General features: G+C 27.1%; 1 protein-coding gene across 1 annotated transcript; it reads left to right on the top strand.

Annotated features, from left to right (window-relative positions):
* Positions 1-3,309: 3,309 nt before the first annotated feature.
* Positions 3,310-9,934, top strand: LOC114412782 (probable inositol transporter 2). Its single transcript, XM_028376824.1, has 6 exons — positions 3,310-3,646; positions 3,775-3,845; positions 5,949-6,284; positions 6,913-7,020; positions 7,128-7,724; positions 9,281-9,934. Exons 1-6 carry the CDS (start codon positions 3,514-3,516, stop codon positions 9,776-9,778), a joined length of 1,743 nt encoding a protein of 580 aa, XP_028232625.1. The 5' UTR covers positions 3,310-3,513; the 3' UTR covers positions 9,779-9,934.
* The last annotated feature ends 15,546 nt before the right edge of the window (positions 9,935-25,480 follow it).

Below are 25,480 nucleotides of genomic sequence, written 5' to 3'. Positions count from 1 at the left end.
TATTTGGACATCTGATGTGATTTCATACTTGTATCGCTGACACATTATCACATTTTGGATGGAGACTAACGACATGAATTTCTTACAAAAATTTTAAAGTTTTAAGGATCCTAATGAGAAGTAAAAAAATTTCAGGAATTAATTGTGAAATTCAAATATATTTCATGGATCTTCAATATATTTAAGCCTAAAATATATCATTAAATTGAATATAAGAAATACTTAAAACCATTGAGAAAGAACGGATCAATTTTTTTAATATGAACTAAAAATAGATACCGAATTGACATGAAATAAATGTGAGAGTAGAAAATAACACTAATATTTTTTTACGTAGATAATTTTCATAATCTCAGTATAGAAAAATTATAAGACAGTCCAAATAAATATCCCTTCTATTGAACATAGGATTACTATATTTCTCTCTTAATCTAAGAAGATCTCTCGATATGTCTTCTAAACAAGGATGGTCAACAATATCTTTCAAGTACAGTAAAAATACAATTTTCTCTCTTTTGTCTATTTTCCTTGAAGATTTGGTAACTTGTAATTTTTCACAATTGTTGATATCCTAAAACTCCTGAATTTGACTGTTGAATGTGACAGTCCATTAATTATGGAGAGATTTTAATATAAATCGACAAATTTGATATAATAAGCATCACAACATTTCAAATGAAAATGATAAGATTGATTTGGTGATTAAAAATAAGAGTTTAAGAGTTAAAATAAAAGGAAAAAAAAGTTGTAAATCTGAATATCTCATTAATATTTTAACAAAAACTCATAACCAACCAATCTTATAGGAATAATTACTGATAAAATGAAAATAAAAATGAAAACTATGTGATCATGATGAGTTGTTGAAATGTGCTTTCTATGACTCTATGACTATAGTCGATAATCCATTAGGAAAAAATGTTTTGATAGAATACGTAAAGTAATATTATATTATTATCTAATAATAATTTATTATTTATAATATGTTATTGATTTTTAGGCAATTATTTTAAAAGTTATATAATTGTGATTTATGATTAGATAGTTTAAACTTATTTTAAACTGTCAATCCATAATTAAACTTTATAATAAAGTCAAATCAATATAAAAGAAAGATTAATACATGTAATTATGTATAATCTTTAGGCTTACCTTTCTATGAGGGATCACTTTTGGCGCAGAAGACTACTAAAATAAATAAATGGTAGTCGAATTTTTTGTTTAAGAATAATGGGATTATCTTCACAAAGAAAACAACAAAAGGAGGATTATAATATTTTATAAAAAATAAATGAAACTATTATCTCAACAAAAGATATTTATGTTACGCAAGGAAGGAACTCCAACCTGGTGCCCAGTTCTGAAATTCTTGCATTACGAATCTCAATACTATATTAGCCATTTCAAACCATCTGAACTCCTAAGTTTGTCAGCATTAATCAAATGCACAATTAGTAGTATATTATTATTGTCTTTCGTCCACGCTTCAATAAATCAGTAGTCTTTGTTTTGGGAGAATATCATACTTTTTTTCTCTATCTAGTCGCTGATGAGTGATGCAAACCCATATCATATTTCTTGAAGAGCTAAAAGGTCCAGAGCTTCAGTAGTGATTAAAATTGTCAAGATAACATGTCACGACTTGTCCACAGATGCCCTCATGTTTTCTTAAGGAATACCTAAAATAACTTGAAATATACAATCATACGGCAAAGTGATACAATGAAAATAGGAAGAAAAAAAAAGTGTATTAGTAAGCTGACAATTGGATAATTAGTTATCGAGGGGAATTAAGTACGTTACTCCTTTACTCTACATCTCTACTCTTCATTTTCAATTTTAATATAACACTTAAAAATTGATGTCTTAGATCTTACAAATCATTCATTTTTTTATACCAATAAATTTATCTATTATTATGATATTTCATATTTTTAGCAAATAAATTAGACAAAAATATTTAAAATAATATATAATTATGATTTTTACTTTTTCTTTCTTAATTTGTACTAGGAATATTTAATTTTCTGGTCGACCATCGGAGATTAGGTCCTTTGAGAAATAAATAAGTATTATGACTCAAATTTACAAACAAATATCATATATTATTATATGAATAAATATCGTTTATACATATAAAAATTACTTAACAAGTTTTTTTAAAATGCCTCGAATCCAAAAGATGCACCCAAAGCAGTACCTTGATCAATCTTAAGTATTGTAAGAGCAATATATTTGAAGTTTAATTGTCAAGCCAGAAATTATATTTGTTTTAAGAGTTGTACTATCACAAATTTGAAGAGCTCCGATAAACTCTCTCTCTCTCTCTCTCTCTCTCTCTCTCTCTCTCTCTCTCTCTCTCTCTATATATATATATATATATATATATATATATATGTAAAATATTGAATTTTATAGCATTTAAATTTATACTTTTTTATTTTATTTTAAATGATAAATATCTTTTCTTGGAATGTAGAGTTTGTATAAATCCGAATTTAACTTTTTTAATGGTCTAAAATTAGTAATACGACGAATTTTTAAAAAAATCCTTTCAAGAAAATATGTGTTGTCAATGCCCGGTGCAAGCTTAGGTCCCCGTAGTCTACGTGAGTCTTCTCCAATCGTCGGCCCGGCAAGATTACAATGCATAAGATAGGAGTGATGGACTTTGACTTATCTCTAGTAATTTCCACATAAATTATTCTAATTTGTTTTTTTCTCTTTTTAACTCAATTTTCATTTCCCTTTTGTTGCTTCTTTTAGATTTGTTAGTGCATTGTTAAGAATATTTTAGAAAATAGGTTTAAAATATTTTTTAAAATTGAAAACATTTTATAGTTGGTTCAAAACTAAACTTGAAATTCTTAAGTGAAGTTTAGAGTTTAAGGGTTGGGAATTAAAAAAAAATAAAAAATATGATTAGAAAAGAAGATCTTGTTATAAGTGGTTAATTTATAAGAGAAAATTAGTTATTAATAAAATTAAGAAATAATCTGCATTAACGTCATAATAAATCACAGAAAAAAAAATATTTTTAATTATCATGTATTTACATCTAATTTGAGATTTTGTATAAAAGATAAAAATTCAGTTTTCATTCAAACCAATTATTTATTAGGAAGGATTAAATACTTTTATACAGCCTGTGGAATAAGCGTTTTCTTATTAAATATTTTAAATACTTTTATTTTTCTGATAAGAACTTTTAAGTTTTATTTTCTTGACCAATACTTATTCACCTTTTAAGTTATTAGAATTGAATATCCAATATTTGCCAATGATTCCATAGTCATCCTAGCCATTTCCTCTATAAATGCCGCTTCCATCACACATATCTTGACTTCTCCGATGACTCATTCGCTAATTTCACCAATTTCTATTTTCATAACTTTCTCTGCAGTCTCTTCACCTTTATGTTAATGATATTATGTGTTTAGAGAGAAAGAGAACAAGCATAGTTGAGCTTGATTGTGTTCTTCAACATTAGAACAAGAAAAGAAAGACAACAACATGGAAGGAGGAGGAGTAGAAGTTGATGCCTCTGCTTTCAGAGAATGCTTGTCTCTGTCATGGAAAAATCCTTACGTTCTTCGCCTTGCTTTTTCTGCTGGAATTGGTGGCCTTCTCTTTGGCTATGACACTGGTAAGTTTCATAGCCTCTATCACCTTCTAACTACTCTCTCTGTTTTCCTCTGCTTTTAATTCACCTATAAAACACCCATTTCTCTGTATCACTCTCTCTGTTTTCCTCTGGATTTGCATCTTTTGTAGGAGTCATATCTGGGGCTATTTTATATATCAGAGATGATTTCAAAGCAGTGGATAGGAAGACTTGGCTTCAGGTACTGTTCATCTCCAAAGCTGTGTCTTAGGCTAAAACGAAGCCAATAATCTCTACCCATCGTTCAATTCTTCTTCTTTTTTTTTTCACAAGAAACTTGACACTTATGCCCCTTACCTTGGCCACGACCACATGACTCTACTTGTGTACAAAATAGGGTCCATTCCGAAACTGAAAGAATCATTTTTAAATAATTATTTGGTTTTTATGTAAACTCTTCACATCTTGGTGATAACCATGTTTTCTATCAAATAAAAAATAATTATGTTTGAATACTGTGTTCAGGTCTCAACTAATCACATACAATTAATTGGATAACAAAGGAGGTTTTGTTTTCATGCGCACAGAAACAAAAAATGACACTTACATGGATTAAGAAAATATTCCAAGTAATATTGAAAGTAAAACCTTTTCTTCTTGAATTTTTTTTTTAAAATCAAATGCTTGTATTCTTCATTTGATATTTTATTTTAAAGATATACTATAACGATTAACGACACGTTAAAATTTAAATATATCGAAAAAGGAGCGACAATTTGTGTGTGTGTGTATATATATATATATATATATATATATATATATATATATATATATATATATATATATATATATATATATTATGAGCATAATTTCTCATTAAAAAAATTGTATGGTTTAAGGTTCAGAAGTGTATATGAAAATGATTTTAAACTTCTATATAATTTATTTTCCTTTTATGGAAACAAATCACAGTTGCTTTCATATTTTCCATGTTGGCTGGTATTAGTTTTGGAAGTTTAGGCCTCTGTCAGGCTGTACGCTAATGTTGTAAACATTAAGTCGGTGCAGCAAAGGTGTGGTCCTGGCACGCAGTTCAAAAGTCGGCACCGTTTTTTTCACCCTATAAACATACCAATTTTGATCTCTATCATGTACTCTTGGGTTTGTTTGGAATGTTTGAAAATAAAAGGAAAGAAAATTGAAAGAAAAAAAATCATATAATAATATTTAATTTTTTTTTATAAAAGAGAAAATGAAATAAAATAAAAAAAATTGATTTTTATAAGTAAAAGTTAAATTTTTTTCTTCCAATTTAAACTTTAAAGTTTTCTTTCCTCTCTTATTTTTTTTTTTATCTGTCAAACATAGGGTGATGTTCTAATATTATGGAATACTATGGTAGTTATGTAAGAGAATAAGTTGATTTTATTTTATTATATATATAGCATTTATTTTATTTTATACCAAATTGTATTCAACCTCTCATTTAGAAAGAAAGAATATGAGGTTTATTCTGTCAAAAAAAAATGAAAGAGAATAAGTATGATTTAGAGTTAATAGTTTATCTACTTTCATTAACATATTTCTTTTAATTAGAATATGTAGTCACCAATACTATGAAGTTAATGATCATTAATTAGAATATAAACAAGATATTACTGTTTAACTAAAATTTTTTTTTGTTAATTTATCATTCTTTTGGGAGAAAAAAAATTCAAAAGTTATGATTATACAAATTAGTGTTGTAACAAAAAGAAGTGTAATAGAAGACTTGGAAATTGCATCATATTGTGACTTTTATAATATCTTTAACCAATTACTTAAATCATTTGTTTACAACAAAAAAAACCTAATTATTTTGTTGTAAAATAAATAAATGCATGCATGAGAGTCTAAAGAGATTTTGTATTATTATTCAATTATAAATTATCTAAATATATTATATTTTATAAGAATTACCTTAAAATCTTAGCACTTACTGTACATAGAAATTAAACCTTGTTTTAATTTTCCTAATATACCTATTAGGTGCAATTATTAAGTGGCACAGTATCTTTTTACTAATCTTCCTATTTATTAAATTACTAAATTGTTAACTACTTTTTATGTTTTCATGATATTAATAAAAAAATAATTATAAGGAGATATATAATGTTACTGGATTCAATAATTTTAAATTACTTTTGTTAGGACCACAAAAAAGTAACCTAAAAGAAAATGATGTTTATCAGCTGAATTTAGCTTAATTAATTGAATAGAATGCGTATAATTGTAAACAACTTGATACCTCTTTTCTGTTGCAATGGATAAAAAAAATGATGTTTGAGAATACTTGATAATACAGGAAGCCATAGTGAGTATGGCTCTTGCTGGAGCAATCGTAGGAGCTGCAGTTGGTGGGTGGATTAACGATCGATTTGGAAGGAGAAAAGCTATTCTTCTTGCAGACACACTCTTCTTTATTGGCTCTGCTGTCATGGCTGCCGCTACCAATCCATCTATTCTCATTGTTGGTCGAGTTTTCGTTGGCCTTGGTGTTGGAATGGCCTCAATGGCATCTCCCTTATACATCTCTGAAGCTTCTCCAACTAGAGTTCGAGGTGCTTTAGTTAGTCTCAATGGCTTTCTCATAACTGGAGGACAATTCCTCTCCTACCTCATCAACTTGGCCTTCACAAAAGTCAGAAACTATGCATTATCTCTTCACTACTTTTTTGTTGACTATATAGTATGTTTAACTTCGCATGCATGCATGCACACACATTTAGGTATTTAGGTATAAAGATGTACCTATTAAAAAGAATTTGGGCCATATAACATGTATAAATGAATGGTCATGATTAAAAGATTTTAACCATTAACTATAAGAACTAATGATTAATACCTATTTGAGAAAAAAAAAACTATACACTCACAATGTAAAATAATTATAAATCATATATAGGAGTTAATGTTTACCTAATGCGGGAAGATCAAGAAAGTTGATAACTAAAGTCTCGATGAAATATCATCCAATCACAAATTATTATTTATAATAAATTTGTTGATTTTTATAAAAATTACTTTAAAATTTATGTCAATAATAACTTGTGATTAAATGTCAATGCATCATCATTAAATTATTTTATTTCTCTCATACTCATATTAAAAAAACAGTTCTCTCATTTGATACATGTCGAATGTATGTATCTATATTCTTTTGAGGTGATTACACTTATTTCAACTTTTTAAATACATTATTTTCTAGAATAGGTTATTGGTCCAAACTAGTGTTACATACCTTAATTGTTTGATGATCATTATTTCAGGCACCAGGAACATGGAGATGGATGTTAGGAGCAGCAGTAGTACCAGCCCTGATACAAATCGTATTAATGATGATGCTGCCAGAATCACCGCGTTGGCTGTTCCGAAAGGTACCATCATCTATCATAATTCATATTTGTATGTAGTCAAATTTTTTTTCCATACAATAGCTGTATCATTTCTTGCCATTCTTTTTTGGGTTTCTATTGAATAACAGGGAAGAGAAGAAGAGGGTAAAGAAATTCTAAGGAAGATTTATCCACCCCAGGAAGTTGAAGCAGAAATTAATACTTTGAGGGAATCAGTTGAAATAGAAATCAAGGAAGCAGAGGCCACAGATAACATCAGCATAGTCAAAATGCTGAAAACTAAAACTGTGAGAAGAGGTTTGTATGCAGGAATGGGCCTTCAAATTTTCCAACAGTTTGTGGGGATCAACACTGTGATGTACTACAGTCCTACCATAGTTCAGTTAGCTGGTTTTGCATCCAACCGAACAGCACTTCTTCTGTCACTAGTCACATCTGGTCTCAATGCATTTGGTTCTATTTTGAGTATATACTTCATAGACAGAACAGGGAGGAAAAAGCTTGTGTTGTTCAGTTTGTGTGGTGTTGTGTTCTCCCTTGTTGTTCTAACCGTTGTGTTCCATCAGAGTACAACTCACTCCCCAATGGTTAGTGCACTCGAAACCTCTCACTTCAATAACACTTGCCCGGATTACCATTCAGCTGCGAACCCTGGTGGATGGGATTGCATGAAGTGCCTGAAGGCTTCTCCAAATTGTGGCTTCTGTGCTTCTGGAGCCAATAAGGTAAACTTGTCCTATTATCATATGAATTTGTTTAGGCTTAATGACACTTTTTGATTCATTTTGTTTTTCGGTTGTTTGGTTTTGGTACATTAAATTTTAAAAATTTTATTTTAATATTTTATATTTTCAAAATGTATTATTTTTGTCATTTTTTTAATTTTTCGTTAGAAACATTAATATTTAAATTTTAAAATGGTTTAATGTCACTTTTGATCGATTATGTTTTAAAGTTGTTTTACTTTGGTAAATTATGTTTTAAAATTTTCATTCTAATTTTTTATGTTTTTAAAATGTATCGTTTGGGTCATTTTTTTAATTTTTGATTAGAAACTTTGTGTCTGTTTGCATTTTGAATTTTAGAAAAATTAAGTTAGCATAGTGACAACAAAAAATTATCACTATCTTTTTTATCTAAAAAATTAAAAATTACTAAGTAAATGAAGAAAAGATGGATTTAAAATCAGGAACAATAAAAACTTTCATTCTCATATTATTATTAGTATTATTCTCTTCATTTAATTTAATTATTTAATAAAGATAATAATTTCATCCACCAATTATTCTCAATCACAACGAACAAGGCTTTATTTTCCTTTCATCGCTTTGCCTCTAGTCGTCGGCCCAAAAAAATGTTCCGCCCCAACTTCCATCTTTGTCACAACCTCCTTACTTGGCCAGAATTTTCAATGGTTCCAACAAGATTATGTGTTGACAATGCTCAATTTGTGTGGTGCTGTATTTTTTACCTTTTTAGATCGGGAAGAGATGGGAGAAGATGATAACTTTTTTAGTTATTTGATTTTTTAGAATAAAAGAAAGATAATGAGAGTTTTCAACGATCACTATGTAAACTTAATTATTTTAAAAAGTTTAATATTATTTTTGATTCATTATGTTTTACAATAATTTTGCTTTGATGCATTAAACTTTAAATGTTTCATTCTAATTTTTTATGTTTTTGAAATGTATTATTTTGGTCATTTTTTAAAATATAGAAGTTAATAAAACACTAACATTTCTAACGAAATATTAAAAAAAGATCAAAATAATACATTTTAAAAATATAAAGAATTAGAATAAAACTTTTAAAATTTAATTTACCAAAATAAAATAATTATGAAACATAATCAACTAAAAGTAATATTAAAGCATTTGCTTATTATATTCGCAAATAAGCTAATTAGACCGTGAAAGTATTCTATCTTGCAACTTGTTTCTTGAGTTTATTTATTACAAGTTAGTCACCAATATTACAAAATTTGTATTCACTACACTCAATAGTATCAACCTAGTGGTAGAGGTTTGAACAATATAAATGAGGTCATAAGTTCTAACTTCTGTGTAATAATTGTACACTAAAAAACTTGTACCAAATTAGTCATTTTCTTTGTCACATTTTAATCCCTTTGATTGAGAAGGATTAAGTTTAAATTTTGGTAAATTCGTGAACTAAACTCTTATATTGATCAACTCTGGGATCTAAGTTGTTTATTTATCGAAAAAAAATGCTATAATCTTTATCATTGAGTTGTAACACTTGTACAAATTGTGTGCAGCTCTTACCTGGGGCATGTTTGATCTCCAATGACACCACAAAAGATCAGTGCCATGAAGAAGATAGACTATGGTACACCGTGGGGTGTCCTAGTAAATTTGGATGGCTTGCAATAGTAGGGCTTGCACTCTACATCATATTCTTCTCACCTGGGATGGGAACTGTGCCATGGGTTGTCAACTCTGAGATTTATCCCCTAAGATATCGAGGAATATGTGGAGGAATGGCATCCACATCCAATTGGGTCTCAAATCTTATTGTTGCTCAGTCCTTCCTATCATTGACACAAGCTATTGGGACCTCATGGACATTTATGATATTTATATTCATCACCATAGCTGCCATTATCTTTGTTATTATTTTCGTGCCCGAAACCAAAGGACTTCCAATGGAAGAAGTGGAGAAGATGTTGGAAGGAAGAGATCTCAACTTCAAGTTTTGGCAGAGAAGTTCTCACTGTGGAGAAGAAGTACCACCACAAAAGACTCAATCAAATTAAGTCTATTGTGTTGCATCATTTGTAATATTGGAGTATTAACTAAAGAAGTATAGGTAATAAAATCGTAGAATGTAGCTATTAGATTCTAAGTATATACAATAAAATCGTAGAATGTAGCTATTAGATTCTAAGTATATACAATATCTTGTTTGTGTGAATTTTTTTCTTATCAACAAATATTATTTTGTTAATTTTGTTACAAATTAAATATTATTTGAAAGAATTCAATTCTTTAACTTTTTCCCCTTCTTTTATCCTTCTCCGACCAATAAGCCAAACTGACTTATATTATATCTTCTAATGTTCCAACTTGTTATTTGGGACTTTTCTGAAGGACCAAAGAATTTTATTTTATGAAAGAGCAGATGAAAATTCATTAAGGAAAACAGTCGGCTACTGTTATTACATCTGGCATAAGCCGGGGAGGTAAGGAAAGGTGGAAGCTCCTCCACACACAGAATCTGACTTAGTAGAAAATAAGATTAGTTATCAATTTACTTCCTAAATTATTTTAAACAGTTTAATATGATATCTAAATTTTTAAAAGATTTAATTTAATCCTCAAATTTTTAAAAATAAATCAATTTGATCTCAAATTTTTAAAAGTTCAATTTGATTTTTAAATTTTTAAGAACTTAAGGACTAAAATGAATCATTTAAAATAATTTAGAGGATCAAATTAATATATTTTTAAAAACTTGAGGAATAATTTAATTTTTAAAAAAAATTAGAAATCAAAGTGAACGTTTTAAAAATTTAGAGAACAAATTAAATCATTTAAAATAATTTGAAAATTAAATTGATAATTAAACCTAAAAAAGATAAGTTTTTTTTTCTGTTACTAGTACAAAATAAGTTTTAATTTTTCTATAATCCTCTACTTCTCTTCCCAATTAAATTTGACATATTTCACTTATTATATTCGTGAAACATTAATTACATAATTCTGACTGTTTAATTACATGAATATACTGATCTGAACATAATGGTATTTGAAAAAAGACATTTCTTTGATATCATGTTGAAGCAGTTTTGAATACACATTACATATTCTCGCCTCATTTCTCTCTAGAAAAAAAAAAATCCTCTTTTTGTTTGTTTTCACAGATATGTATGATGGATTGCTAGTTTTTTCTTCTTCTTTTTTTCCCCTATCTAATGCCACGTTCGAACCACATTCCAATGGTTGAGTTATTGGCAAATCACAAAACTACAACTAACATGGTTGATTACAACTTCATGACTAGTCGTTAATATTAGTATAATTTATTTGATACCGATATTTGAAGTTATTATATTTAGGATATGCTTTGTAATTATAGTGAATAACAACAAAAAGAAAAAGGGGTCATGTAACCTTTGCCGATATATCAATTTTAAAACGTGCGTATCTGATATTTCACTATTCAAAACATTCTTATGTTAAAAAATCTTCATTCCAGCAACATGATAATTATATTTTGAAAAGAAAAAACTAAATTGTGTAAGTGCACTAAAAAGTGAGTCCTGTAAAGAGGGTAAATTTGTTTTTATTTTTAAATCAGAGGTATTAAATGCTTTTAGAAGTTAAAGAAGTGACATGTGTCAATAAGTGAATAAAAGGATTTATAAGAAGAATTAGAAAGATATACCAATAACTCAACAAGATAGTCAAAAGAAGCAAGATTTTTTATTCTTTTTTTGTCAAAAGAAGCTAGATTTGGGAGTAGTATAGTAGGACACAGGAAAACAAGATTCTCTACCCAACTGCAGATTTGGTTGGGCTCAAATTTATGAATTCTGCTCTCCTCGTGGGATGCCGTGACTAAGGTGGTTAAATATTAAATGTTATTTTTAGTTTAGTATGTTTTAGTATTTTTTTTTAATTTTAGCACATTAAATTTTAGAAACTGTATTTTGATCATTTATGTTTTCAAAAATTTTATTTTAATATTTTATATTTTTAAAAGTTGTATTTTGATCTTTTCTTTTGATTTTTGTTTGCAAACATTAGTGTAATATTAATTTTTAAATGATTAATTTGAAATCATCATTATGATGTTCGATTTGAAGCTTCTTATCACCGTCGCGACCCAACATTTTTATTCTATGCTGATGTTGGATCGCGGTGTGACTATGGGGTGACATGATGATATTGTTTGATAAATAGATGTTACAAATCTAATGTGTGTTGTAGATGATGATTGTAGTGATGAGAAAGTTGTAAATTTGAGTGAACGGTGGTTGCATAATTTATGTTGTAGGGGCTATAGATTTTGCCGAAAGAAAAGGAGGAAAATAAGTAATTGAATGCATTTGAAAAAGATAATTGTAGTTTTTAGTCACCACTATTTTAAATTAATTTTTCAAAATTTAAAATTAACTACATACTAATGTTTGCTAAAGGTTTTAAGTATTTTTCTGTTTTTATTTTCAAATTAAACAGAAAATAAGAGTAAAAATACATTTATTTAAAATTTAGAAAACATTTTCTTTAAAAATATTTTTAAAAGCAAGCCCAAAACTAAAAATAACAAATAAACATTTTTGGTCTTTTCTAAAAAAATGAAAACATGATAACATCTTAGAGTAATTTTTTTTCAATACATATTTTTTAAATCTTGAAAACTTAAAAATAAAAATTATTTTCAAAAAATGAAAACAAAAAATAAATATTCAAATCAAGAGTCACCTAGGCAAATGATCAAAATAAAAATCATTTTCAAAAAAGAATCAAAATAAAATTTTTAAAAATATAAAAGATAAAAATAAAACTTTTAAAACTTAATGTATTAAAATGAAATAATACTAAAACATAATGTATGAAAAGTAATATTTAATTTTAAAAAAATACATTATATATGTAAGGCCGAATCCCACCAATGTATAAGTTTTAAAAACTCAACAAGTGATATTAAATTATTGGGTCAATAGTTAAATTGATAGGTCTTGAAAAATAATTAAGAATTTCCGACAATGAAGATTGTTATGACAGTTATCCAACCACTTAACCAATCGGGTCACACCGGTTCCTACCGATTCGATAGCGTGTTCGATCCCAAGAAAACTCGGCTCAGTTATCCCTCCGATCATATTTTTAAAACTATGCGCACCAAAACGTGAGGTCATGGACGAAATTATGGTTAAAAGATATTAAAATGCTTTGCACACGTTGGTGGTATAACTAGGAATCTTTATTTGAATTTTATTCGCAATAATAAAGAATAAAGTAGATTGAAGATTAATAAAGCATTCCAATCGTTTAGTTAGTAGTGGAGGAAAAAATGCATACGATAAGAATAATAAGCATTGAAAAACATTGAGTCTTCAATTATATGCTGCTTTGAATAAGGCTATAAAATAGAGGTTTATATTGACATGTCTTTACTTGATTATTCTCTTTCATTAACTTAATGATATTTCAAATCAATTAAATTTGTCACTTTGCCAGCTTAAGGAAGAATAGTGTGTGGCTTTATTATGTGATATCACTGATCTGTGAATCGTATTATGATGAATTATCCAAAGTTACCTCTATGATGAGACCCCAGTATAATTCAGAAAGAAACAGAAAAGAACAATAAAGTCAAAAGTATTGTTCACTTGATAGAATCATTTCCGAAATTGAACTTTGTCTCTTATTCAAAACAATGGTATAATGCTTTTCACCCCATACTCACTCCCGCAAACACATTACCAAAATGGATCGTTTAGGATGCCAATTCACGCATAGAAAATTCAAACTTTAATAGTTCGAGCCACCTGCCAAATAATTAGAGAAGAAAAGAGAATATAGCTCACGGCTTGAAACTCACTGACCTATATATATATATATATGATGAGTACTCACCTACATATATGCATGTAAATAATTGTTGTTCAGTATCATTTGGGTAAATTTTTATTCTATTTGTATTATTTGGATAAAAAATTAGCCTATACGTCTCCCGTTTGGACTGCATGGATCATCGTTTTCGCATTAATTAATAACAATTTATTGCGTTTTGATAACGCTGGATATCACTTTCCTTGGATTTGATTCTTCTTCTTCTTTCTTGCTCGATATATATCATCTATCATCTATATATCAGAGTAAGGACACAGGGAACCAACCTAGATGGGGGACTGGGGGAGTACCTAGACCCATATATAGTTTTTGTTAGGGTATTATTGAAAGTGCAGATCATGTTTGTTCTTTGCCTAAAAATTTCACCACCTCACAGTTTTACAATCAAACAAATTTTTTACTTTTTGGGCGCTTCGTTAAGCCCAATAGTTTAATAGGGGGTTTGCAATAATAGGTTCATTAGGGCTATAACTCCCATTGTACCATCTCTTTCTCCTCTTCCATATCTTACTAATTTTCAGACCATTATTTATCTGTCTTTTAGGCAAAGCCACAGTTTTTTTTAAAAGATAATGAAAAGTGCTAACCAATGTTCTTTATAAGAATACGGGTTAAAGAAGTGAAAGTAAAAAAAAATATATTGAGATTTGTAAAAATACGTTTTTTTATGATTTTAAAATTAATGTACTCTTGTATGCACACACACAAATTAAACTAAAAATTGAAAATCCATTTTAAAAAATTCAAAACTTGTATTTGTTATTGTATTTTTTTTGTTTTTGAATCTTGAGTGTCAATTTGATAAGGTTTAATTTCTTCGATTAATAACTAACTGTCACAAATTAATCTACAATTCACCTTACTATAATATTATAGATTAGTACATGGTGTAACTTTCCCAGCTGCAAACTAAAGAAACAACTAAAAAAACTTAGGCAATAAAGAAATACTTTTGATTTTTTTTATAAAAATAATGAAATAGTTATTTACTAGTTCTCTTAGAGTTTAAATAATTGCAAGTTAATCCCTAGCCAAGTTTAGGAAATTACAAAAATATCCCTAATATATAGAAAAAAAAATAGGACGTAAGATAATGTTTTGTGAAATAAATTGAAATCAAGTATAAAATAACAATTTTAGAGAATTGAAGCGAAACAGAACGATCTTAATTTTAGTTGATAAACGATCTCAAGTTAAGATCAAAATTGTCAAATATGAATGGTCATATTTTGAATGTAAAACGTCTCAAATAAATACAAAGAATTTTAATTACTTGGATGTAGTTTATAAAAATGAGAACATATGCCTTTTTCCCTACGTTTTTATTTTTTTGCTAAATATTCACTTTTAATCACTAAACAGAATTATTAGCATTTTTTTTATCCCCTCTTCAATGTCTCTATAAAAAAAGCTAAAATTAAAGGAGTGTACATAATGCATGACCCTCGATTTCTCCTTTCTTTCCTCTTCAACCCCCAAGGATTAATTATACATACTTTTCCATTAGCCTGGCAGTGGAAACACTCCATGGTTCTTAATGCTTTTCTGACAACGTGCTTCTCGTTGGCCTTTATTAACCCACTAAAACGACATACACTATTGTAAGTGTAATAATTATATATATATATATATATATATATATGCAAATAGTTGTAATATTGCTATTATTTCACATATATATGATCATTCATGAAAGGGACCAAACTCTATCTAAGGGGCACAACACATGGAGGAGCAAAACCTTCGGAATGAGCATACAATGCATTCTTCAAACCACCGGAGCGTGGTAGGGATACGCATATACCAACGGGATCGTCGCGAAATCGTGGCCACTATGGGCACACATGTTTCCCTCTCTGAATGTGGCTGGCACAGTACCAATAGCACCACCGCATTACTCTCTGTCAGTATTGTATCAGTAAATAAATTGTCCTTGCGATACATCTTGTCATTTTGTTAAAAAAATTATTAGAGGATATATGTCTTCAGTGTAAACATTATTTAATTATTTGATTAATTTTTCAATTATTAATATTAATTATGTAAATAAAAATATATAATATATCAATTAATGAATATTAGTCGTTATTTGGTCTTATTATATATGTGAGCATGCATGCTTATATATCATGGGTTGGACCAGCGGCGGACCTACACTATGGTGAGAGTGTGTACTTGTATCCTCTTATTTTTTAAAATTCATCAATAATTTTTTTTTTAAATTAAAAATTGTAAAAAAAAATCTTATATTTTTGTATTTTATTTCATATATATTTATATAGTTGAACTCACTGATTTTATTTTTTATAATTTGTCCCCACTGACTTAAGGCCTTGGTTTCGCCACTCAGTTGGGATCATGGAGTTTATGCTATCCTTTAGTGTTTATAAAATTGTTATTTCATTAGATAATTTTAGTGTAACACGACATTTTGTGTGAAAAACTTAGGGTGTGTTTGGTTTGCATTTTCATTTTTTATTTTTATTTTTTGAAAACTATTTTTATTTTCAAAAGATTAGAATTCTGAAAACATGTTTGGTTTAACTTCTTGTTTTCTGTTTTCAAGAAATAAAAACACTGAAAATGCGTTTTCAAAAGGAAATATATTTTTATATTTGCTTAAAATTATATTCTTTATCACCGTGTTTTCATTTTACCTAAAATGAGGTTCATGGTTTCAACTGAAAACGAGATTTTATTGTTTTTAGTTTTTGATTTGTTTGAGAAAATATTTTCCCTGAAAATGAAAACAGAAATCCAACTAAACATATTTCTACCATCATTTTCTATTTTCAATAAAAATAAAAATAAAAAACAATCAAATCAAACATCCTTTTAGTTGCTAGTTAGAAAATAATATTTTCTCATTTGGTGATTCAATTGAGCTAATAGAAGATGAATTTCATCTTTCACTTAAGATACTTTAACTCAATTGTTATTATTTGTCGTGAACATTCTAGAATATCATTTGTCATTAATTTGTCATCATTGTTGAATTGTACTAGTTTATATGATAAAAAAAGAATGAACTTAGCTTTGCAAGCATTACCTATGTCTGGAGGAATTTTAGGTCTCTAGCTACATTGCAAATAAAAATAAGGTTAGAATAGTTTTTTCCTCTAGTTTATTTTTTACTTTTTTTTATCGAATTTAAATTGGTTCTCTAATTTTTTAAATTAGTTTGATTTAATCCTCTAATCTTTTATGAGTTCAACTTGGTCTTTTAATTTTTAAAATCAATTCAACTTGATTTGGCTGTCTAAATTAATTTGAATAGTCATGTCATCTAAATTTGATCTTGGGATCTAGCTGTGTATTTTGTAACTATTTAAATTTATCACTAAGTGATTTTAAGCAATCACAAAGTATAATTCTTAGTACCGTTAATTTAATTTAAATGGTAAGATTAAATTGAATCGATTTTAAAAATTAAAATAACAAATTGAATCCCTAAAAAATATAAAACTAAATCAAATCTAAAAATAAATTAAAGCAACAATAAATTAATTGAACCTAAAAATAAACATGACATGATATGGTCAACCTGCAATTCCCTCAGGGTTAGTTTCATAAAAACTGCAGGTTAGATGCATAAATATTAAATACAAGTGGAGCGCACTACACAGAAGCAAATACGATATAATATACTATATCCCAGCTTAGAAATACCTCCAAGAACGAAAAACTAAATTTGCATGATTTATACTATACCCTGGCTTGTATCTTCTAATTTACTTTTGTTTTCTGATTTCTAACGTTCTTTGTTCCTTTCCTCTTTTTCAACCTTTACTGTGTAATTACATTTTATTAGTCACGTGTCTCTGAGAGGACGATGTAAGAAATATTTAGCCAACATGAGTCTTCTCCAAGAATTTGGTCTTAAGAAATGGGATCTTCCTCCTGCGGCCGTTGAGTTGTTGAGTGCTACCTACGTGACGTGAATATATTTTCAGTGAATTTTCAAATATCATTATAGGGTGATGAAATTTTCCTGGAAATACCTATAGCTAGGCCAGTTATTTCTTAACTTAAAATCCGAGAAAAGAAAAGTAAAAACCAAATTTTAAAAAATGAAACTCACGGATCGACCGTAGTAAATTTGGAATTTGCAAAAGTGCATCTAATCAATTAATGCTCGCGAAAGAACTACTATTAATTTCTCTTTCGAACATGGGAAACACCATCTTAAATTAATTATTACTTGAACTTGAAGTCATGAATCTTGTGCACGACAACCTATTCACGGGAGTATAGGATAAGAATGGAGAAATATAGACAAATTAATCTACAGGATGGATACAAATAGGAGGGAGAACCCGCAAGTATACATATGTTCCTTAAAGAGAAAAGAGAATAAAGAGGTTCATAAATGATAAGAAAAAAGTATAAAGTGGTCATACTTCATATATCATATATATATAAAATAAAATAGAGTTTGTAAGTAAATAGGTCACATTTAAAAAGCTTGCATAACATTACATTTTTTTTTAAAAAAAAAAGTTGCATATAATAAAATTTTATTACTCTGTGTAAAAAATTATCCAACAGTAAATTATATATAGTATAGAACTTTAATTGATTTGAAATTAAAAAATGCATATGAGTGTCATATTATAATTAAGAATGCTCAAACTTAATTAGAGTAGTACCTCTAGTTTTATATATAAAAAAAAAATAAACAGAATATAATATTCTTTTGTTTTAATTATATGAAATAGACTTATTTTCTAATTATTATGAAGTCTGCTCAAGAGACACTCACACATTTTTATATAAGTGGATGTAATTTTTTTAAAATTAAATTTTAGTGATTTTTTTATTTGTAACAATTTTGACATTTTAAAACTCATCATATTCAATAGCGGAAAAAAATTCATTAAATCAGGAATAATATAATTACATATAGTCCTTAGTTAAAATATTTAATTCTCTGAGTATTTTTAAAATAAAATATGTTATTATTAATTAAAATTAACTAATTTGACTATTTTATATGTTAATATTCATATATGGGTTTTGATGAATCTGTTATTTATTTCTTACATAAAGGATGAAAGATAGTATATTTCTCACCAAAAAAAAAAAAAGTGTGACATTGACTCCTAGTAAATTCGGCATCATTGTTTGGATAAGAAAAGGGCATGTAACATTGACTCATGATGCAATTCAATTTATAATTTTGAAAGCTTGATACGAACCTCTTAATATGAGAAAATAGGTATTTATTCATTTATCATTATATGCAAAACAACCAAATTGTAGTTATCCACTTGAATTTCTATAGCATACAACAAAAAGTATCGTACGTCATTATTGAATGGTGCCCCTTACAAGATCCTTTCAACAGGAAAAATTGGGCCAAAGCCAAAGAAATTCGCTCCCCCTTTTCTTTTTCCCGTCTTTCTTTCTCTTTAATGAATACATTCGCTCTCTTTTGTAAAGGCGTTAACTTATGAGGCAAAGAACTTGTGATGAACCTTCTTATGGACCTAAAGTTCTTAAAGGTCACACACAATTAACCCCACAACTTTGCACCAAGCATTATGGAAATAATACAAGCCTTTACCTCATTCCTCCACCACTAGTGTAGCACTTTCTTGTCTTCGTTGTCATAAAACTTTGCCTGCGTTCTTAGCACTTCGCCATGAGGTCTCTTTCTTGCCCTATCAATTCTTCATGTGGAAAAATTCAAGACATTCCCTTATCCTTCTATTTTTATTACCCAAAACCATCAATGACGATTGGTTGCTGTCATTTTCTTTTCGTCTTTACCTAGTATAGAGTTAAAAATGTAGAAGACAAGTCGATTTTTTTGCTACAACGAAACCAACACACGTGGTTAATTAATTTCTTGTCATTTTGATATGACAAAAGTTACAGGATATATATAGCGAAAATTGTATGTATGTACGTAACGACTGAAAAATCAATTAACAGTGTGTATTAGAAATCCACTTACTCCAATAAGTAACAATGAATAGACAATTAACAGCATACACATATAAAACAAATGAACCATTTTTTTAAAAAAAGTAAATTCTAACCCGACGACTTTCTATTATAACTTTATAAAAATGAAGATTGTCACTTTGTTGTTGTTTTTTTAAGAGAAAAGTTTGTCAATTTGTTGACTTTATCTTCTTTAAGAAAGTTTGAAGAAATCATATTGTAGCATTGTCCGGGGGGTCTACATGGAGAGCAATGTGAGCAATTACGGTGATAACTTAGAATTTGGAGTTACTACGAGTCTAAAAAAATTGTATATAATTGGACAATATTTTTTATAAATGAATTAGAATCGTTGTCTCCTTTCATATATCATTTTTCATATCTTATATTAAATATGATGCGTGATTAAAAAGTATCACTCTTTAAGTTGTTAGTTTATTTTATGTATTATTACTACATTTTATAAACTATACGTTAAATGAATTTATAGTTTATTATGGCATCAAAATATAATAAACCTATGATAATGAGCAAATTTAAAGTGTTTATTTTTTTCAACAAGATAGAAATAAAAACTCAAACTCAAACTATAAAAAAAATTACTCGATATGTGATAAATTAAAATTTCAAACTTGGATAATAAAGCTTCCACACTCTCCTCTCCTATCAATTAGAGATTTTCAACATTCTATCTTCTCTTTATAATATGTGTATTTTCTTTTTAAAAGTTTATAATATGTGTATTTTACGCACTTTCTTTACAACTAGGCAGAAAATATATCCCAGTCATCTCAGACTTCCCTCCATTTATCTTTTTGTTACGTATATTTGACTTTCTTAACAACACGTCGATTTCAAATTAAAAATAATCTTATATTATAATTTATTTAATTTAATTACTTATCTTAAATTAAAAATATAGTTAATATGTTCAAGAATATTTGTTTATTATAAATATTAATTTTAATTTATTTATAAAATCAAAATATTTATTTATTATTAATTATAATTATAATCATATAAAATAAATATTCTTTTGATACATTTATTATGGCAGTTTTTTTTTAAAAAACCTTCAGTTTAATTCAGCTTGCACGGAGTGAAATTAGAAGTCACAATTTAGCTCATTCAATTTCATTTTAAATATATTTATTTTATATTTAATATAAATACAGTTCAATATATTCGATGAGTAACTCAGCTGATGAATATTGAATGGATGATGATTGACTACGTAACTCAATATCCTTGGCTCCTTGCCAAATTGATGATTGGGAAAATTGAACGCAATGCTTCATACATAGGATAGATATGTAAAAAAATTGGTTTTTTTAGTGGGTGTTTGGTTTAGTGTTCAAGAATTAATTCTAGGTCTAAAATTAATTTTGAATGTATTTTTAAATATTTTATTTAACATTAAAGAAGAACTCATAATTAATTTTAAATATAAAATTGATTTCAGGTTGAAACAGTTTTAAATATTATCCAAAAATTTATAATAAATTTTATTCTTAACTTGATTTTATAATAAAATATTTAATCATAAATCACGTCATTTTAAAATTAATTTTAACCAAAATTAACTTTTAAAATTAATTTTATCAATATTTATCCGATCAAAAGCTTAATGTCACAATTCACGAGGGAAATGAGCTTAGGTAACGTGCAACAAGATTTCCAAAAATGGCAAACATATTAAATGGAAGAACTTGTGAACTCTTTTCGTTGTTTGGGTGAAGTGAAGGTGTGAACAATTGCAGCTTGCTTGAGCGTATTACAGTTCCGGAACATCTTCATTTGACAATGAAATTGCACAAATATTTCTGCCCCCCATAATTAATCAAATGTAAGGAAAATTAATTTGTGGATGCTATTGACGTAATCGTGAGTTCTAGTTCTTCATTGATTGCGACAGGACTCAAATCAAACATATCAATTCTACTGTTGTAATTATGGTTTTTAAAACAGGATCGGAGTGATCAGTTTGATCGAAATCAATCTAACGATATTAATCTTAAAAAAATAATAAGTCCATAATTGGTTAATTGAATGTTAATAACTAATATCTCATAATACTTAGATTCATTTAAGAACTAATATCTCTTAATGCATATTTCTCTTAATGAGGATTCAAATTATAATAATTCGGTGTATATTATGAAAGGATAATTCTTTGTGCTAAATTATTGCATATAACTTATAACTACTTTATAACTTACAATTCTTTTTTATTTATTTCTTCTTTAATTTACTTGAAATTCCTTTTTACTTTTTTTTTATTATTTTAGAAATCCTTTTTACCGATAGTCTTATAGAAAAATCATCAAATCTTCATCATTTTTTTAATATAAATTTTAAATAGTATTGATATCCTAATAATTTTTAAAATGATATACTTTTATAAATAAATTTAAGACTAAAATAGAATTTCGGTACCTTATTTATATTCTAAGTTTCAATTTATTATCTTATGTTTTAAATTTTTACTTTGATCTCTTATAGTATTTTCTATTAGAACAAATGTTATTTTGTTGGTTTTTTTACTAACAGTATCAAATTTAACTAACGTGTAATTTCTCATAATTTGTTAAGTGTCACCAAATTAATCAAATTAGTATGATAATTAAGTTAATGAAAAGATCATTGTGATCAAATAGGGAAACTTAAAAAAATTAAAGTAAAACTTTTTAAACTTTAGATACCAAACTAAAACCTAAGATATATTAAAAAAACAAAAAAAATATTTTAATCTAAATTCAAAATATTGAAAGTAATCCACACACATATTCAGAACTCCTTTGGTTTGTAGGACTTAAATAATAACAAAGACTATAAATGTCAATAAATGGCCTCAATAGTAACAAAGACTATAAATATCATAAATGTTAATGATGTCTCAATAACTTGTGTCAAGGATAAGAAGGACTGTGCAACAATAAGATTTGACATCCAAGGTGGGTTTTGAGATTTCACAAGTAATGGGCGAAATAATAAATTTGGACTTTTTTTATATTTAAGTATTTGTTTTGTGATCTTAATCATGACATATCTATCGCAATGAAGGTTAAGACAATTTGAATATATATATAAAATGAAAAATAGACCCATCTTTTCATAAAAAATGATATGTTTTTGTTACATTAAACAAATAACATGTTTAATATTCCCAAAAAATATCACAATCTTTTATTATTCAATTTATTCTAAAAAAATTACATAACATAAATATCTATTTGTAAATTAAGTATGACAATGAGACCAATTGAAGATAGGTTTAACTATCCATGTTTTTATCCCTACAAAAGGCTGGATAGGTTCAAGTTTAAAATGTACAGATTAATATCTTATAAACCAAACTCATCCTAATTAAGTTTCATCAAATTTAGATAAACTTGTGAGGGACCCATCACATTTTTTTATAATTTTAATTTACTTATATATTTTAAAAATATTAATTTTATAATGATAATTTTATTTTATTTTTTTCTCTTAAAAATATATTTTTGTTGCTACCATCCCTTATTGACAAAATAGCATTTAATATTAAATTTTACATATATTTTTGTTGTTTATTAATATATTAACATTTAGTTTCATTTGCTTTCTAATTTGAGTTTTTGGTTATGTTTCTTATTTTATTAAAAAATATTTTTTTTAAAAGAATATTTTACATCTATTATCATATATCTAATACATGTTTATGTCAATGTGAGTTGAAAAGTCATTCAATATGGACTTATGAAGGTAATACATTATAAAAACTGACAACCAGTATGATATATGTCACATCTTAATTTGAACAAAAAGAAAGATATAAAATAAAATAATAACTTCAATTTAGTTATTAAAATAATATCAAATAATATTAAAAAACTCATTATACAACCATTTATTTTTTAATTTTTAAGGCCCTTTTTAGTCATGGACCTTGTGTGGTTACACCTCCAAATAGGACCTAAAATCGACACTAGATCCAATTTGATGTAAATGGTGTTCCTCAACATATTCATGGATATCTCATGAGATAAATCTTAGAGTTGGCAACCCATGGCACTTTTCCCATCCTGGGTGAGAAGATAATATAATGGAGAATGCATAATGCACATGATATGAATTTGTCAATCTCCAATAGTTTTAAAAATCCTTTGCAATGAATGAAAAAGACTTAATGATAGGAGCAAGAGCTAATCAAAGCAAAAAGGTTTTTCAAAGATAAATCATAGAAGATAAATTCAACAAACTTAAAAGAGTACAATAAGTCCAACACTTTTATGATCAAGATGTAGCTATGAGTTGGAGTTTATTTGAATGGATTACTAAGGTAGTGTTTGATTTATGTGTTTTTTGTTTTCATTTTTAAAGAAAATAGAAAATAAGAGTGGAAATATGTTTGCTTAGATATATTTTCAAAAAACATATCCAAAACTGAAAATAACAAATCAACATTTTCAACCTTTTCTAATGAAGTGAAAATGCGGTAGCATCTTAAAGTATTTTCTTCTCGATACATGTTTTCTAAATCTTAAAAATTTGAAAATGAAAATTATTTTTAAAAAATAAAAACAAAAAATAAACATTCAAACTAAGCGCCACCTTAGTTTTTTGGACTAAAGAATCAATTGAGTCTTATTTTTCTAATTTTATATGAATTTTCATATTTGATTTTGAGGTAATAAGTTTAGACAACTTTTAATATGTTTTTGGTCATTTTTATGAATTTTAGACTTCCTAATCAATTATGAAGGTTAGTGAGAAGTAAAAGCTTAGTGAAAATTCATTTCCTAATGGGAAGTAAAGACTTAGTGGACTCTTAGTGGAAATCAATTTCTAGTAAGAATTAATTATATAGTGGAAATGTGAAATTTCTAGAGAGAAACTTAACCTATAAATAGAGATTATTTTATAACTTTGAAACAAATTGAGTTTGAATAAAATCTGAATTTTTTCCTTTTATGAGAACTTCCTTTAATTAATTTTGATCTTATCAACAAAATTTATGAAGATCAAACATATGACTTGTCATTCATTTTTTTTTTTCTCTTTATGTGGTGCCAATATCCTTCCTTAAAAAAAACTAAAATTAATTCCAAAATCCAAAGTCTTAAAGGCCATCTATGTTGTTTCCATGTTTGTGTCACCAAAGCCCTATTATTGCAGGTCATCCAAATTTACAAGTTGGGGTTGAGTTAGCTAATGGGATGAGGATTGTCTCCACTTATATAAATAGAGATAATTTTCACCTTATGAACTAATTTTTAGAATTAAGTTAGACTTAAACTCACATTTTAAGAACATAAACTATAAATTAATCAAAAAAACTTATAAAAACCAAAACTGAGAAAACACAAACTTATAAAAAAAAAAAAAAAACTTACAAGAAAAATCAAAATTGTAATAACAATTTTTGTGGATAATATTAAAATTGTCTTGCATATATATTGATGGATAAAAAATTAAATTAAAGGAAGATGGTATTAGATCCGTCTTGCACTTTTTATTCCATATTTTTTTAATTTTTTTTAGAATTGTCTGGCATATATTTTAGTATATATATTCATCAAAATCTATGTGAGATAATTCTAATAAAAATTAAAAAAAAATGTGAGTAAATTAATTAAAGTATTCATGATTTTTTTATGTTCTTTTTTGGAATTGAACTCAGTTCATTATGGATAAATTTTAAGATAATTATCGTACAAAATATGTATTTTTTAAAATACATAATGTGATTTTTTTTTATATTTTTCAAATATCACATAATGATCCACAACGTTAACGTACCTATGATTATTAATTTGTTTATCATCTTTGTTGTATAAATAACTAATTATTTATTTTTGTTATTTTTAGCCTGTTTTTGTTAATTCCTTTTATTCTTTATTTTGCTATTCAAGTGGTTTTTCATTTAACTTTGGCACAATCAATTT

This window comes from Glycine soja, chromosome 5, assembly GCF_004193775.1.
Source record: "Glycine soja cultivar W05 chromosome 5, ASM419377v2, whole genome shotgun sequence".
Taxonomy (NCBI): Eukaryota; Viridiplantae; Streptophyta; class Magnoliopsida; order Fabales; family Fabaceae; genus Glycine; species Glycine soja.
This window is presented reverse-complemented; position numbering and strand designations above follow the sequence as displayed.